This window comes from Cyprinodon variegatus, unplaced genomic scaffold (genome assembly GCF_000732505.1).
Source record: "Cyprinodon variegatus isolate N-32 unplaced genomic scaffold, C_variegatus-1.0 Scaffold659, whole genome shotgun sequence".
NCBI classification, from domain to species: Eukaryota; Metazoa; Chordata; class Actinopteri; order Cyprinodontiformes; family Cyprinodontidae; genus Cyprinodon; species Cyprinodon variegatus.
The window spans coordinates 416,715-431,710 of NW_015151112.1; the positions used below are offsets into that span (position 1 = coordinate 416,715).

Below are 14,996 nucleotides of genomic sequence, written 5' to 3' on the forward strand. Positions count from 1 at the left end.
AAATATTTCTTTGTGGTGCTTTATTCATCAAGCTATGGGGTCGACATCATCATGCAGATCTACCTCCTTTACCCTTTATGAAAAGTTAATGGCTGACCCAAGCAGTCTAATAGACTAGACCAAGCTAATTCAGAGTCAGGCCAGTTTCTAAAAAATAAAGTCATCAATTGTAAATTAGGAAATATCCAGACGGTGACAATTTAACCACACACATGGCCACCTATTCAGCTGTGAAGGTTAAATATCACCAATGAACCAAAGTCAATACCTCAGAACTGATAGCAGGCTTACTGTTGCTTACCGTTACCATGGAAACAATGTCTTCACACTACCTCCTGTGGTGCAGTATCTAGTTTATTTTTTCTCTCTCTCTCTCTCAGTTTCTGCAGTTTCTCAAGGGCATTTTCTGAGGATTGGCAGGATAAAAGATAAAAAGGAGAAGAAAAAGGAACGTCTGTGGTGCTGGTGCTCTTCATCATGATTTATTCAACGGGAAGTATTCCAGGTCAAAGGAAGTACATCCTTATGATATGCTCTATTTTCATGGGTGGTCTTTGCCATGGAATTGAATTAATTTAGAGACCCAGATAGTTGGTCATGGTGTTCATGTTTGCAGAGCAGTGTTAAGGTTAAACCATGTTTCTATGTAAGCTGAATACTGTTATTCACATACAATAAGGTTGGATGATATTTATCAATTACTGCCATAGTTAAAAGAAAAAAAAAGAAAAATGAAAGGTTTCAAATTCATAAATAATGCCAATCTTAGCGGGTTCTATCATTATTGAAAATGAATCTCAGGTTTAGCTGTCCATGGCTAACATGATCAAGGAAGTTACTAATCATTCATAAAGAAGGAAAACACAGTAAATGGAGATTACTGTTACATGGGGGAAGGACAAGAATAAAACCATAATACCAGGAAGGACAACATAAGGACATCAGCAGTGCATTGCAGGATAATCTAACAACCACAGTACATAAATTAAATTATTCAGAACTCAAAGAAGTAATGGCTGGTTTTTAAACAGGTGAGTCTAATTAGAAGATTTGGAATTGCTGAGGAGGAGCAGGGATCTGATGGCACTAAAGGAAAGTAGTATCTGAAGCCGAAACCATAACAAAAATTCTCAAAATAAGGCAGTCCTGTCCACAAAGGGAACAATCAACTATTAATGACTTCTGACAAAACAAAAATTCAGAAACAAATGAGAGAAAGACAAGTACAGACACACATTTGGGGTCAAATCAAAGTCCAACTGAATTCCAGGGATCATGATAATGGCAGTAAGACTTGTGGCATTGTTACACTATGTAGCTATTTCATGAGAGTATTCTATGACGCAATATGTGACATAGATCTAATAAACATTGGTGCAATGCCAGGAACGATGTTTCCTCATTTTCCGAAAACCATGTACTACCAAATCTCAGGGGAGTGATGGAAGTGGATTAAATGCAGAGACTTCATTTCTTTGCTCCGTACTTTTATAGGAGTGGCAGCCTAGTGGTTAGGGCAGGGGTCGGCAACCCAAACTGCTCAAAGAGCCATATTGGACCAAAAAACTAAATAAATCTCTCTGGAGCCACAAAAACGTAAAAGTCTTATATATGCCTCGTATGGCAACACAGGCTCTAAGTGTATTATCCCACTATAGAAAAGGACTATGTGGGCTTAAATATATAATAAGAATTCATGATCAAATGTTTATCCTGGAGCAAATGTCACATAGCAGCATCAGATGAGGAAGGAGCAGTGAACGCTGCTCACTGCCCTTCACCGCACTGTTTAGGCTTTGTTGCATTGATAAAATTCTAGAAACACAATAAATGAATGTTTCTATGGTGGACATGTATCTCTTGGGAGGAGCTGATTGAGTCATAAGGAACCAAGTATGAACTGACATCCATCAGAGCAGAGCTCTCTAACCCCAAAAATCCCACATCCTCCGTCACCATCGTTCCTTGTTGTGATTTATATTTTTAGGTTTTGGGGAAAAAATGGAAGAAAGTTCCCATCGCTGCATCAGAGCGCTACCTGTTTGATCTGTGGATGGTTTTCCATCCTTGCAACAAAACTAGCAGCAGTAGTGGAGTTTGGAAATGCTATCCACTTCTTAAATCTATCTTTTCGCTTCTCTAATTTGTCCAGAAGTTCTGCAATTGCACTTTTTCTCTCTCTCCCAACTTGGTGGTGGGCTGCAAATTTAGCTTGCCTTCCCTGGAAATGCCTTTCCAAATTTTCTTTTTATTTTTTAACAACCTCTCATTACAAAGCACAAATGCAGGCAACCCTTTCCCATTGATAATGAAAGCAAATGATTCGGTCCACTTATTGAATCCTCTTTTCTCATCAGCTATCTTCCTTTTTTTCCCCTTCAGAATCCATGGTCCGAGACACACCCAACGCTTTGTCTGCCTGGCACCGCACCACACTGGTTGCTAGTTATGACCACTGATCTCTATGGCTATGACACAAATTATTGTTTAAATTTATTTATCATACAAATGTTTACAGCATTGGAAAACATTATTAATTTGACTTTGACCTCCTGCACACCATATTAAAACAAATAATAGATTTTCAAAAATTTTTGAAAAAGCTCCAGGGAGTCGCAAAGGGGACGCCAAATAACTGCATGCGACTCCAGAGCCATGGGTTGCTGACCCCTGGGTTAGGGCATAGAGCTTGGAATCCTGAGGTTCTGAGTTCGAAGCCAGAATCTTCAGAGAATAATAGTACCTCACATAATGAAACCGTGGTAAATCTGGGTCAACTGAACCACCATTTTGAATTTTAGACACATGTACTGTTGCCTGAGGTTATAATGGGGAAAACATGTTCAATAATATACCTTAAAACCTGGTCTCCACCTTTAAATTACTAAGGTGGATCGGATATGCTTTTTGAACATGTTCTGGCACCAGTTAGATCAAAGCTGTTATGGAGAAAATATGAATTAAATGAACCCTTTAATATATTTATATAATATATAAATATTGATATATTTTTTATGTTTTAAGAATATTTCTCAGTAATCCCTGGCAACATCTCCAACAAAAACAAACATGGGAAAACCTAACAAGTGGCAGTATTGTTGGCCCTCTAAAATTCATGGGAAGTGTTGGCCTAGTTGGTTAGAGCAGTGCAGGTGTGCTCTGAGAAGGTTGTAAATACCTGGTTCGAATCTCACTGCCTCCACTCTGGCTTACTAAGCAAGACCCTTCCCCCTACACTTCTTCCCGGATGCCGCACAATGGCAGCCCACTGCTTACCAAGGGGATGAAGAGTTAAATTTCTCCAATGTGAGATCAATAAAGTTATATTATTAATTCAGGTTTGAAGAACTGTGATTAGGATCAGCGTGCATCACATCAGCTTGTCCGGACTTATGGCATATAAGCCTTTTAAAACAATCTGACGGTAAGGAGAAGGAGGAGGAGAATGTGAAATGCAACCATAGCTGAAGAAAAGAGGTCAAGTTGAAATGCCAGTTTAACAGAGGCATTTGGAGGCATGTATTTATTACTCACTTTTTCCTTTCTCTTTTCTTATAGAAAATGCAGAAAGAAACAGTATGTGCAACACTACAAATAAAGCTTTGTCCAAACAGGTCTTCTACAAACAGTTTTTCTCAAATACACCTTTACAATCTAATGGGAACAGAGGCAAACTCAACATTTAACTCAACATTTAACAATGGCCAAGTCAAAGTCCAGACTTCAACTTCATATAAAAAGATGTGTCAGAACCACAGCAGAGAATTATTGACTTATGTTGTAAAACCTAATGAATTAAAATGATATAAAGAGCAGTTCACCAAAGTGTGAGAGACTAAATCATCAAAAAAGAAAAAAGCTACAATTTAGTTAAGATACTGCTGGGGAACACATTGTGACGTCATAGTGTATGGTGTTTACTGTCTTTATTAAAGGTAATAAAAACCTACATTTTATTAGAAGCTTTTAATAAAAAGATAATATTAAAGGCAACAAGATCTTTTGGTACAATGTATAAAATCATTATTACTTAGCAATAATGCCATTCTGTCACAATGTGCAACTTATGCATTAAAGTATATTTGTCTCTATACTAACCATGACTCATCAAGCAAGTATTAGCTGCCAACAGAAAACATTCTGGTGTTATGTAATACACCATGTTTATGACCCCATAGATCATTGTCATTCAGGGAGGAAATAGATGTGGAAATGTAAAGAGCGAGCAGCAAAGCTTCATCAACAGCCAAGAATGCATGGCTGTGCAAGAAATCTATTTAATCACCAATTCATGCTGTCTCACTTTATCTCTATCATCTAAAAATCACACACTGTTACAAATCTTTTTCCATTTCAGGGGAAGAACAAAAAAATAAGCTTGAGGGCTTGCTGGTTCATTTTAATACAAAAACTGACCTCTGACTAATAAAATACAGTATTTTTTACAAAAGAAAAGTATCAAGGGCGGAGAAAGTGACATTTTGAGCACCTTCACACACAGTGGGAGATGACTGGCAATAATCATTCTGCACGTTGGTAACTCACTGTCCTCAAGGTTGTTACCATGCAAAAGAGAGAGACTATTTAATTCTCTTTTACAGGATCACAAATGGAGGAAATAAGGTGCTATGAATAAATAGGGAATACCACAAGTGGAGGTAACAAGATAAAAGTTGTGGCCTTGATGAAAAGCTTTTTTTACTGGGGCTGAAGGCACTAAAACTACTAGCCAATAAAAGCATGATGGGATAAGGTAGTATTCCTGTTAAGTTGCAAAGAAGCAGGCATTTAAATAATGAGGGCGAAATTCTGGGTAGGGAAGCATCAAATATATAGATTTTTCTTCCAGCTGAAAAGCCAGTGAAGAAGAAATAAAAAAATAAAATAAAAATGAGAGTAGGACATTGATAGGCCAATGGGATACCGGGCAGAAAAGAGTGCTCCCATATGATCGGATTGCACATTAGTGGCTGAAAAGGGTTACAGAAAGGGCACCACTCGCTTTTAAATGGCTCGACAATCATTCTTTAACATAATTCCTGAACAGCTGCTTCTTTTAAAGGGCTCAGGATATCGTTATCCCAAGCAGGACAAGACCCTTAAATGGGTCCAACATTAGATTTGAAATTCTTACCATGTGTGAAATAAAATATTATAGTGCATAGTTTGCCATACAGTACAAGGTAGAAATAAAAGGGTAAAATGAACAGTTCCTGGCTATATTGTTAGGTTTCCTGCTTGTTGGAAAGTATTGATTATTTTCTCACAATAATCTCTCCATTGTTCTAGCAACTTGAACAAAATATTAATCAATTCAGAGTGAAATGCTATGCAACTGATTTTATATAATTTTGGCAGCTTTAAAATTATTTAATTTTGGGGCTCAAAATTATTATATTCAAATCTGAATGAAAACTTCAATTGGTAGCTGTTATGATTCTGCTCTTTGTGAACTTCTGTTTAAAGGGGTCATAGAATGCAAAACCGAGTTTAGATTGTGATAGATGAATAACGATAGTTCAGTGGGTGAAATGGACGTACAGAGAAGTTCAAACCCCATTGACGCCTCATTTCTCTGCAAATCTCACAATTCAAAACTTCCACCATAAAAGGCGTGAATTCAAACGAAGCACTGAATTGACGTCAATTCGCTGCTGAGAGGGGGCTGCTGGGCCGGACTTGGCATTCAAACCGAGCCGTGAGCTCCAGGGCTGGTCCGGGAACCCGGTTGGCTCTCTGTTGCCTGCTTGTGCTAGTCTCCTTTCCCTTCTAGTAACTTCTATCCACAACTGCTCCCTACCAGCAGATAAGCCCATTCTTTGCTCTGTCTCCCATATATACTCCTGTGCAGATCTCATTTCTGGATCCTCTTCACTCCTTATGTATGTTTCTCCCTGGCATCTCGTAGTTTTTGTTCTGTTTTTTATTTCTAGATTTGTTCTTCTGTTACCATCTACATGTATATGAAATCTGCAAGAAATCATCTCTGCCTCCTCATCTCTGCATTTGGGTCCTCAAGTAAGATCCACTAAACCTGACAGTAGCAAGTAACTGAATTCAGTTTGCCCAGTTTAATTTATATATTTTTAAATTATAAAAGCAATTAATTTAAGTTGGAGCTGCCTTTTCTTTTAGTGTGTAGTGATATCAGTGTCTCCAGATTGAATGTGAGAGTGCAAAGCAATGATTCGTGTTTAATTATCGAGTGAAAGGAGGAATTCATGAGGAATGTTAAAAATATTTGCTGTAAAAATATGCCCAGATTCTTCATCCTCCTCTCCTATTGTGTCAGGTCAGTTACAGATCGCCTCCACGCATCCTTGAAAAGTAACGCATACTACATCCTTGGTACACCGTTAAGCTCTCCTCTATGTTCTTTGAAGTTAGAAGAAAGCAGACGTGTAAAGTCTGGCTGGAGCCAAGCAGACCCGAGCGGAACGGAAAAATAGAGTTCCTTCATATGTTGACAGTGAAGGATGAAGTCGGTGAAGTCCTTGGACAGTGAGATTTAGAGGAGTCAAAAAAAAAAAAAAAGGTGGAACCATTCTCATTAAATAATACTACGGAGTTGCTCCTTCAGTTGTACTTGAGCATACATGGGCATCGCGGAGCGAAAACTGAGGATATGGTATTTGGGGGTTAACAAACCTGCAGACTACCAAAAGAGGCTAAAAAGGTTAATCCAGTCTGCCTGAAGGTCTCCATAATTTTAAAAAATGGAGTGAAAGAAGATCAGAATAAAAATAAAACATCAGACTTCAGATGTTCACAATCTCTATATTATAACCACCACTGTTAACTCTGATGTGCATAGCCAGGTGCCAGTTACTTTATAACAGCAGCCAAGCAGTGATTGTGCAAGTCTTAGTTTTCCTTGTTGTTACACTGTACACTGCTCAAAAAATAATGAAGGGAACACATAAAAAACACAATATAACTTAAATTGAATCAAACTTCTGTGAAATCAAACTGTCCACTTAGGAAGCGACCCTGATTGACAATTTCACAGGTTGTTGTAGAGATGGAATAGACAACAGCAGTTATGCAGGTTGGGACCACAGACCAATTCTCAGTAACTGTTTTCTGGCTGATGTTGGTCACTTTTGAATGTTAGTGGTGCTTTCACACTCGTGGTAGCATGAAGACGGACTCTGTAACCCGCACAAGTGGCTCAGGTATTGCAGCTCATCCAGGATAGCACATCAATGCGCACCTCATCAGGGGCATGCCTAGGCGTTGCAGGAAGGTCATACAGGCACATGGAGGTCACCCACAACACTGAGCCCCATTTCAACTTTTACTAAGAACATCAAAGTTGGCACTGGTATTTAGTTTTTACATTTCAGTTTATGTGTGACTCCAAATCCAGGCTTTCATTGGTTAATACTTTCCAATTTCAGCACATTCAACTTTGTACAAAACAAAGTATTGGATATTTTACGCATTACCTCTGCCTAAGAGGTTATGTTTTTAGGAGAGATTGTCTGTCTGTGTTCAGGATTACTTCAAAATTCATGGATGTATTTTTTTGAAGGAACAATCCATTAAAGTTTGATGATTATCCAGATCATAATCTGGATACAGGATTTTTTTTTTTTTTTTAAAGATTCTCTATAAAATTATGTTTTCTGAAGAAGTGTTTCAGATTAAAATGGCTTGTTCTCTGATTTCTCTGTTGTCAAGCTCATCTTTCTGCATTAGTATTGATTAATTGGTCTGATCATTTATATTGCATATATTGGTATAATATTTGTTTCTATTACTTGAGGCAGAAAATCCCAACAGTCAACAGAAATAAAGGCCTGAAAAAATAAGAATATTTAAAATTATCCATAAAACTTGTATCACTTAGTTAATCTAGTAACTGTGATAATTATAATTTTCGGTAAGATTTTAAGGTTCTGGCTATTACTGGATACAATACAATTGTAAAAAAAACTTTGAGACTAGTAAAAGTGTAACTCTTCCCCATAACTATATGATCTGCAATCTCTTTGCATATGCATGTTCTTGAGGTAATATTAAAGTTGTTTTTTTTTCCACATAATCAACTCCAAGCATATAAACATCTAGTGAAGAGGAATAAAGTTATCTACATTTATTAAGTCAAGATAAGATGTTTTAAAGGCTGTATATATTTTAATTCATCATGATGCAGCAAAATAAAGCATTAAAATCCTGCAAACCATACATAAAGTATAATATTAAAGCTTAATAATATCGTTCAGCAGTTAAGTCTAATTGGGTGCTATGTAATTAAATTGTTTTTCATCAATATACAAATAAGGGCTTCTTATCTCTGATCGAGCAAACAGAAACAATATACCTTTTTTTCAGATCATTAGAATGCATAAGCCCTTTTACACTCTATAACCCTTAAAGAAGGATTCTGAATAATTCTGCAGCTGCAGAAAATTATTGTGTCTTATTGTTGCTTTAAAACTTCAGAATACAGTGAGGGACAGCATGATTACTTTAGATGTGTTATTCTTTCTTGAATATTTTGTATAGATTGTTAAATGCTGGGTTCTTCATGCCTGATCAAAACACATTTAAACTTGTTTCTATTCGACCAAAAAGAAAAAAGTTAAGTAAATAAAATAAAAAACACTTTGCAAGCAGCACTGTTTTATCCTTGTATGGAAACTCCCTAGTTTTTTTTTTCCAACATTCCTTTCCACACCTACGTACGTACCTGGTAAAACAGGATTTGTCGCCACACCTTCCCACTTCTAAAATCCAGTTATACCGAGGCTGCCCAGCAGCCCACAATTCTGACTTTGTGAGCTAAAGAGTGTTTCCTAAGGCATTTTTCTTAAGCTGGTGAAAAGTTCCTGAAAAACTTGAAAGATGGCTTTTTATTGTCAAAAGACTGCCTGTCAGGCTATAGAAACCATTGTGAAAAACATTATGCCATACTTAACTATCTATCCTGCACTATGATCCTATTGAAAAATAAAGATCAAAGCTTAAATCCAGAATTAGGTTGTGACATTTTATAAATATGTGAGACCAACTTTAGGACATGAGACATGAGTAGGTTACCAATAAAACGTTTAAATTCAATTCTCCTAAAAATGCTGGTATATTCCAAAAAACCAGCATATAAACAGACCAAACTGACCCTGTGTAAGAAAATCCATCCCATCTTTCTCTAAACCTTAGATTTTTCATTATCATCGGGCAACAGCAGTACAAATCTTTTATCTCCAAATGAAATCCCACTTGTTCCCTGCATCATGATGAGTTCAGTCGGTGTTCGGTATCTGCTTGGCTGTGTTGTGGTTTCCCAGAGTTGCCCATTGATCCCCAGCTTGGATCACATCATTTCAGGTCAGACTGTGCAACATTTGCCCTGGCTACATTTGTCCATGTCTGTTGTTGAAGTAATGGTCTATGAAGAATTGGTATTGACTTGCTGGGGGATGAAACCTGCTAAGCTTCATGGGTGTGTGACATAAGCAGGAAAAATCCAAAGGCTAGGATGACTCTGCATTCAGTAGAAACATATTGACGTATCCTACAGTACTTAAAGTTAGAAGTGTGTTAGCAAAATATTTACTGCTTAAGCATTTTTATGCGAGAGATTGAAGTGAAACGTATTGGGATCTTATGTGTTTGACAAAGACAGTGTAGTACATACTTCTGGGTTGGGAGGAATATATTACATGTATTTCTGTTTTGTATTTTAAGACAGAATCATTAAAGTTCAATGTACGTTTGTTTTTAAAACCAACAATTAAATAATTCATGGAACCACAGTTTTTTGTGCGATTCCCCCATATTAAATCGTTCTATCCTTTTATTGACTCTAACTACTTTTTTTCATGTCCCTGTTGAAGAAAGCAGGCTTTCTTTCCAAGAACTGTCACTGTACCAAAAATATTTCCTTAAAGACCACAATGAATGCCGCCTTTTTTTGGGGGTAAAAATTTACACCTGATTTTTAAACATACTCAATATAGACAGAAAAATCTGTTTCAGGTTTAATAAATAAATGGCTTTGTGGGTAGCAGGTATTTACATATCAATGTTCCTCACCCAGAATATTGAATGGTTTTCTCACATGAATAAGATTTGCAGATTCATGAAGATGCACTCGGATAAAAAGTTTTTGTGCTCCATTCCCCTTTACACATGAGATGTGAATTTCACCGGCTTCGAAGATCAGATCTGCTCATGCAAACATTGCTGCCATTTTAATACCATCAAATCAGGTTGTTTGTTAAATGTAAGACCAATTCCGATTTAGATTTATTTCATCCTGAAATCTTTTAGGCAAACTTTCAGCTGGACATTTTTTTTCCTTTCTTTTAATAGTGGGTTTCTAATAGACTACCTGAGCCTCTACGCAACGACTGGGTTTTTGCCGCTCTTCTTTAAACACTAGATTTGTAGTGCAAGCAAGAAATACCTGTCCAGCCAACAGGTTTTTCTCTACTTGAGCTATAAATGTATACATCTCTTCTAGGGTTATACTGGACCTCTTGGCTGCTTCATGAAAGCAATTCCCCTACATTCCAGAGTTTTATTTTTTCGCGTCTCTGGTTCCATCCTTTATTAGCTATGCATTGTTGTCCTCATATCACATACAATACTAAAGAAAAACACTGAAATACAAATGATATGTTCTACAAAATGAAGTAAAAGATTGTTCAGGTAATCCTTAAAGTTTCTATCTTCTAAATATAGAAACTATCTCTGTTACTGACAGGGAATCTGACGATATTTCTAGTTGGTCGCTCATTTTTGCTGGAGCATAGTTTCCATTTTCCTTTATAGGATTTCCATTTTGCAATGCAATGCAAATATCTTGTTTGTGGGACCCTTAACATCTTCAATTCAAAATGCTGCTGACAGGGACTTTTAGAGTGCATGCAGAAATCCCTCCATGATAAGCATTTTCTTTGTACTGCACTGCCACTGATGTATTTCGTTTCTTTTTTATTTAGACCTTTGCATTCCCTCAATGCTTTAACATATATTCACTATAGGGCAGAGAGTGGCTGTATTGTGAAAAAGGGACCTCAGAGGGTAACAGAAAATTTTATTGTTTGAAATAGTTCAAATGTACAGAAAGACACACTTACTTGAGGTGGAGGGAGACCTCCCGCTCCAGGTGGACAGTCGGGTAACATAATGGAGCGTTCAGGAGTACTGCACTCGCAGGAAGGTGAGGGGTTAGACATGCTCCAGTTCCCGTTATCGAAGATGTCTGTCACTGACTGATCCACAGATGGAGTGAACCAATCAGAATAAGCAGATGAGCATGGTAAACCCCTGCAAAACAATATTAAGAAAGGCTTACTTTCATTTTTTTATATCTGTTTATAAATCCAGATGAAGCTAACCCATCACATAGAGTACAGGCATGTCTTGAAGTCATAAAAACCTGGGTGAGTAAACTTTCTGCTTCTGAATGCAGAAAAAACAGAAGTTAGAGTCTTTGGACCAGACTCTTTGAAAAAGAAGCTGGTTAGTCAGTAACTTCATTTGAATGGGATTAAATTGATCTCAGATAATAAAGTTAAACAATCTTTGTTTTACTTTTGATCAGGACCTGTCATTAGAATCCCATATCAAAGAGGTTTCTAGAATGTCCTTCATTCATATGCAGAATATTGCAAAAATAAGAAATATTCTGTCCAGGGGTGATGTTGAGAAACTAGTCCATGCATTTGTTACTTCAAGGCTGGAATATTGTAATTTTTTACTATCAGGAAGTCCACAAAGTGCAGTTAAAAGCCCTCAGTTGATCCAAAATGCTGCAGCCAGAGTTCTGATGAAAATTAAAAAGAGAGATCACATCTCTCCTATCCTGGCTTCTCTTCATTGGCTTCCTGTTAAATCCAGAATAGAATTTAAAATGTTGTCAATTGGCGTTATATAAATAAACTGAATTGAATTTTTTTATGGCCATGGGCCCCTGCAAATGAGATAGAGAAGAGTAAATATTAAATATTAGTATACTTTCTAAATGCTGAATTTAGTGATCCTTTATTTTTCCCCATCTTCGTTTGCCGGTGCCACACATAGAAAATGTACGTATAAATGAACAACCTTGTGACAAATGTGCAGCACAAAAAATAACCGTTTATATATATATAAAAAATAAAAAAAACGTTGCATTACACTTTGTGACCTGTGGTGAAAATATGCGGCTCACACAAACCTTTTCAAGAGAGCATAACATTGTATTATTAAAAACCATCCACAAAAACTAAAGTACGAGTTCAGGGCTACTAAACTAAAGGTTATGGTTTAAACCACAGTGCTAACAACTGAGTCAAGTTTACTCTCATGATAATGTAACACAACTCACAAAATAAAACAAATAACCTCAAGTTGTTGTAAACTTTACATATTATTCTGTTTTTGACAATCAGAATATGTGCAAACTGTTTTACATCTCTGAGACACTGATTTGAAGCTGGATTAATCTGTGGTATCAAGTTGTAATAATCCAGAATACTTACGGTATTGGATCCCCATGCATACAGCGTGTCCCAAAGCCAGGGTTGTTCAGTAACGTATCCACAACCCTGGACACCTCCGCATGTTCTGGCATGTCATTACTGTAAATATTAGAAATTTATATAAATTTAATTGACGATATTAGATTTGTTTTTTCCCTAACTGCAATCAGCAAATTCAACCAAATCTTGTGGGTCGATTGAAACAAATCAAAACAACTTTTATTTATAAAAGGAAAAAATGTTAGCAGGCTTACAAGTAAATCATTATTGTTATTATAATCAAGGTACATATCATGTGTCATCCATATTAAATGATAAAGCATTTACTAAGTAAGTTAATTCCTTAAAAGATAAAAAAGGGATCAATCTGATTTTTACGCCATGACAAACATTCTATAATATGTATATAGCAAATGCTTGAAACTGCTGTTGTGCCTCACAGTCCTGATATAAATATGAACGTAAGATGTGATATGCTACTTGGATTGCACAAGGTTATAAGGTGAAATCTTGTGTTTTCAAATTGTAATTGATGTCCCTTTTTAGTATATCCCCAAAGTAGGAGGATCCTGGGACAACCTGGGGGATCCTCATGGCCCCTATATAAAAACAAATTTCCAAACAGACAAATCCTCTTCATCCCATCAGGATCACACACTGAATGTCTGACCAGCTGGCAAGGGACAACATTGGTAGGACTTGGCCCAGAGTTAAGTATGCTCTACCTTCTTTGCCCAACAACCATAGCAGATGGCATGAAACACGTCTGCATCTTTTTTTTCTCTGACTTTTGCAGAAAAGACTGGGACAAGAGAAGCAGCAGGGATTGAGTAAACTCTGCCTTCTCCTTCCACAAAGGCTATAGAACCAAGGGCCAGCATATACAGTAAATACCACCTACAGATGGTGGGTTATTCCCCCATGTGAATATATTCAGCTGCCCTCTAAGCCACTAATTAATAGCGGTAGCGGGTATGGCAAAAAAGGATTTTTACTTCATATGTTATTTTTACTAGGTTTTAAAAGGTGCAATGAAAAATAAAATTAACAGGTTAGCTGGCATCTATAGCATCCTAGCATTAACATAGCACTAATATGATGATCAAGTATTTCTCTTTTCTGATCATCAAATTATATCTGATTGCAAAAGCTTGTTGGAATGCTCCTTTAAAATTAGCTCTCATATCTGTTAACGACTGACTTCTTTGTTTATTTGTTTTTTGTTTTTTTTTTTGTTTGCTCCGTAATCAGTAGATTATGCACTGGAAGTATTTTTATACACATTAATGGTACTATTAATAGTGATTAATTGTCACTACAAGCTCATCCAGGAGGAGCTTTATTTGCAAGTCAACAAATAAATGCAATCAGCTGGTTATCCTTGACAGAACTTTTAACCCCGCTGACCTTATTGTCTCTATAAAGTGCCGTCAGATGATGTGTTGTGAATTGGCGCTTTATAAGTAAAATGAATTGAAATTGAATTAGTGGGGCTTTTGTGACGCTTTGATGGTAATTAACTAACTATACGCTTTTGGACAGAACCATCCATCGCCCATGTGCGCCCCCTGGGATTAATCGAGCTTCCCTCTCCCATTTTAGGCATTCATTTTCTGTTATTTCCCCAGAATAAAAATCATATCATGTGCAGAATCAGTTATCTGAACTGTATAGTATCTGATTGGGCAATTAAGTGTTTTGAGTATTTTCCAATTCTTTCCTTAATCTAAATTGCTATTTGGTTTAAATGGTTCCCAAATATTCCAAGATAAACTGTTGTCTTCTACCATTTACTCTAATGTTCCTTTTTATACTAAGGAAGTCCAAATAGATCCCTCTTTAATTCCATATTTTCAGCATTTCAGCTTAAGTTTGGAATCTGAAACTAAAATGTGTCTTAAAAAAAGTAAGTCATTTAAGAAGTATAGAATTTCCCAATCCATTTGACTTTCTGCTCATATCATCTAGTTCCTCCTTCTGTGAGCTATTCATTAGTTCCACCGTTTTCATGTATATGCACAAGTGTTCATTTCAGAGCCATCCAGTAGTTTTATTATCTTAAATAACACAGTAACTCAACCATTGTTAATTACAAAACAGATGGCTGCACATAATCTTTTCTTTTTTTCTTTCTTTTTTTTACAAGCCGACCACTTCCTCTCACTGGTGGCCAGGAAACGGCCATATGACCTTCACAAAGATGCTACTAAATGAGACAATGAACACTGTATTAATCCAAATGGTTGGCTGAGCTGTGACCACTGCTGGCCGTGGGCCATCAGCAGAGTCTTTATGAAGTACCGTTTTAAATCCCATAGTACCATGAAAGTAAAGGGCAGAGTGTGGAGAATGGGAAAACTGTTTGAGTGAGACTTGGGCCAGAAAAAAATCCCATAATAGTCAGATAGTAATGACAGTCTGATTTGAGTCCAGTGCATTTTGATTCTTATTTCGAGAGTTAATTAAAAGCCATAGTGCTCTGTTTCCTAACCACATTATTATTATTATTATTATTATTAT

The 14,996-nt window shown here is 36.7% G+C and overlaps 1 protein-coding gene across 3 annotated transcripts in view; it reads right to left on the reverse strand.

The window, feature by feature from the left end:
• Positions 1 to 14,996, reverse strand: part of LOC107096934 (ATP-binding cassette sub-family A member 1-like) — a 179,153-nt gene that overhangs the window by 112,613 nt on the left and 51,544 nt on the right. For all 3 annotated transcript variants that reach the window (XM_015393846.1, XM_015393847.1, XM_015393845.1), the window contains exons 17-18: positions 12,477 to 12,575; positions 11,091 to 11,280 (exon numbers count right to left, since the gene is read on the reverse strand). In XM_015393846.1, coding sequence (XP_015249332.1) covers positions 11,091 to 11,280; positions 12,477 to 12,575 — 289 coding nt within the window. The remainder of the gene's footprint in view (positions 1 to 11,090; positions 11,281 to 12,476; positions 12,576 to 14,996) is intronic.